The 3,105-nt window shown below is 53.3% G+C and overlaps 1 protein-coding gene across 1 annotated transcript; it reads right to left on the bottom strand.

The window, feature by feature from the left end:
• Positions 1-1,013: 1,013 nt before the first annotated feature.
• Positions 1,014-2,691, bottom strand: LOC108522671 (tetratricopeptide repeat protein 16-like; the record flags this gene model as incomplete). The annotated part of the gene is made up of 3 exons (XM_017863043.1): positions 1,014-1,556; positions 1,714-1,856; positions 2,422-2,691. Coding segments are annotated over 3 exons (741 nt in total), but the record flags the coding sequence as incomplete, so codon positions are not given.
• Positions 2,692-3,105: the final 414 nt, after the last annotated feature.

Here is a 3,105-nt window from a genome sequence, read left to right as displayed (position 1 = left end):
AGCCACCGCGCCCGGCCACTTTCCTCTTTTCTTTTCTTCTTTAGACAGGGTCTTGCTCTCTCACCTAGGCTGGAATGCAGTACTATGATTACGGCTCACCGCAGCCTCAAGTGACTCAGGGGCTCAAGGGATCCTCTTGCCTCAGCCTTCCAAGTAGCTGGGACTATAGGCACACATCACCATGCCTGGCTAATTTTTGTATTTTTTTTGTAGAGACAGGGTTTTGCCATGTTGCCCAGGCTAGTCTTGAACTCCTGGGCTCAAGTGATCTGCTCATCTTGGCCGCCCAAAGTGCTGGGATTACAGGCATGAGCCACCGCGCCCGGCCACATTTTCTATTGATGGCAAGGGATGCTGGTATGCCTATACTTCAATTGTGTAAAGTTTCCTTTGAACATTAGTGTACTTGATGTCTACCAGCAGTAGAACAGAGAAACACAGGACGGAATATTCTGCAGCACCAGTGACAGGGAGCAGGCTGCTGCTACCTGCTGCAGCGTGAGTGGTGCTCATCATGCTGTCCAATTATGTGAAGGAAAGACAAAAGCTCACGTTTGGCGATAGGAATCAGGACAGCCTTGTAGGTAGGGTGGGCTATGGGAGGGGCCTCGAAGGGGGCCCCAGTGGGCTTCTGGGAGCTGGGAAAGTGTTCCTTCTCGATCTGGATAATGATATCATGGGTGTCATGCAGTTGTGAAAATTCATCAAACTGGCACTTATGATTTGTGCACTTTCCTATATTTATGTTACATTCAATAAGAGGTTTTCAGAAACAAATTTAAGAATTAAGAAAATTCTGGGGGCCGGGCGCAGTGGCTCATGCCTGTTAATCCCAGCACTTTGGAAGGCCCAGGCGTGCAGATCGCTTAAGTCCGATAAAAATACTAAAAATACAAAAAACTAGCCAGGTGTGGTGGCATGCACCTGTAATCCCAGCTACCTGGGAGGCTAAGGCATGAGAATTGCTTGAACCCAGGAGGCGGAGGTTGCAGTGAGCCGAGATCATGCCACTCTACTCCAGCCTGGGTGACACAGCAAGACTCTGTCTCAAAAACAAAAAATTCTGGCACAAGTGGCAAGTGGCTAGTGCATACAGTAGAATTCGTGACAGTGACCATGAGCAGGGGTGTGACTCCTCTCTGTGAGGGCCCACATCCCCACACACCCTCCCTCAGGAGCACCCCTTGCTTGTACCATCCCCATCTCATAGCAAGATGTCCCCAGCCCATCACACAACTGAGGGAGTGCAGAGCCAGGCCTGGAAGCCAGACTCCACTGGCCTGCATCCTCCAGCCCTGGACTGGGGTACGCTCTGCCCCAGACCCCAAGGGCTTCGGGCCCTGGCGTGTGCTCCACTTACCTCTTTTTTCTCCTTCTCCTTCTCTTCCTCCTCCTTGGGGGCCTCAGCCTCTCCCTCTGAGCTTCCCGGTTCTACCTGCGGAATCTCAGGGGTGGCCTGCAGCTTCTCGGAGGTCTCAATCAAAGGCTCCCCCTGCTTCCATGAGCGCTGCAGGGCCAAGGCCTTCTGGTGCTCCAACTCCCACTGCTTAAGCATCCTGCCAAACAATGCCCCCCGGGCATTGTCAGTCTCCCTGGCCCATGCTGATCTCTCCAAGGACTAGACAATGGCCCTGGCATGCAGCTGGAGCCAGAGGAGCCTAGAGCTGCAGCCATTCCCCAGCCCTGGCCTGTGCCCCCTGCTCCAGGGCTTACCCCACAATGCCTTGTGGGCCGCCGGCCTGCAGGCTGCCCTCCACCATCCGTTCCAGCTGCAGCCTGGCCAGGTGGGCTATCTGGGTGCTAAGCACCTCCTCCACAGACATGCCCGGGAAGAGGTTGGTCATCAGCAGGGACAGCTGCCATGAAAGGGGGTGACCAGAGCCAGGTGAGGGGCCAGAGCAGCGGGCACACAGCATGATGCTGCCCTGATCCCACACAGCCAGATTTGGCCCTTCCCAAGACTGAAGAAGGAAGAGTTTTGCAATGTTTTTTGTTTGCTTGTTTGTTTTGTTTTGTTTTTTGAGACAGAGTCTCACTCTATCACCCAGGCTGAAGTGCTGTGGCACAATCTTGGCTCACTGCTACCTCTGCCTCCCTGCAACTTCTGCCTCCCGGGTTGAAGCGATTCTCATGACTCAGCCTCCTGAGTAGCTGTAATTACAAACGTGCACCACCACGCCTGGCTAATTTTTGTATTTTTAGTAGAGATGGGGTTTCACCATGGTGGCTGGGTGGGTCTCAAACTCTTGACCTCAGGTGATCCACCTGCCTTGGGCTCCCAAAGTGCTGGGATTACAGGTGTGAGCCACCATGCCTGGCCTTATGATTGTTATCAAACCAGATTTCTTTAGGGGCCGAGGAGTATCTTTATGCACCAGGCATGACTCCGGAGCCTACACTCCTGACGTGGCAGGAACCTACCTTTGGTTGCTTGGGGTTGAGGAGCAGGACAGTGGCCACATCCTGGCGTGCCCCAAAAATGTTCTGCAGCAGCTGCCGGCTCTTGGCCCGGTACAGGTAGTACTGGGCCTTCTGGGGGTTATGCCGGATGGCCGTGGAGAAGTGGTCCTCTGCCTTCTGGAACTGCCTGCAGGACACAGTGGATTCCAAGCTGCCATGAGCTCGGCCATCTGTGGGGAAAAGGGTGGCTTCTGGGCCCCACTGAGGAGTTAGACGGAAACCAGGCTGGGTCTGCTCCCCCTACCATGTCCCTCTCCTCTCTCTCCACCAGTGACGTCCCTGATGGAGCCAACACTTAGATGCCAGTGTGAAACTCCACCATCAACGAATATTTTTATGATCTTGGGGTAGGGAAGGCCTTTCTGAGAATGGCATAAACCCATCAGCTAAAATGAAAATATTAATTTGCCCATGATTAAGTTCCAAGTTATTGAGTAGTAAAAATATCACAAAGAAAACCAGCATAGGGAGGGCACGGTGGCTCACGCCTGTAATCCCAGCACTTTGGGAGGCAGATCGCCTAAGGTGGGGAGTTTGAGACCAGCCTGGCCAGTATGGTGAAACCCCATCTCTACTAAAAATACAAAAATTAGCTGGGTGTGGTGGCAGGCGTCTGTAATCCGAGCTACTTGGGAAGCTGAGGCA

Source organism: Rhinopithecus bieti, unplaced genomic scaffold (assembly GCF_001698545.2).
Source record: "Rhinopithecus bieti isolate Rb0 unplaced genomic scaffold, ASM169854v2 scaffold_68339, whole genome shotgun sequence".
In the NCBI taxonomy this organism is placed as follows: domain Eukaryota; kingdom Metazoa; phylum Chordata; class Mammalia; order Primates; family Cercopithecidae; genus Rhinopithecus; species Rhinopithecus bieti.
Note: the sequence above shows the minus strand (reverse complement) of the source record. Positions and strands in the feature narration are given on the sequence as shown.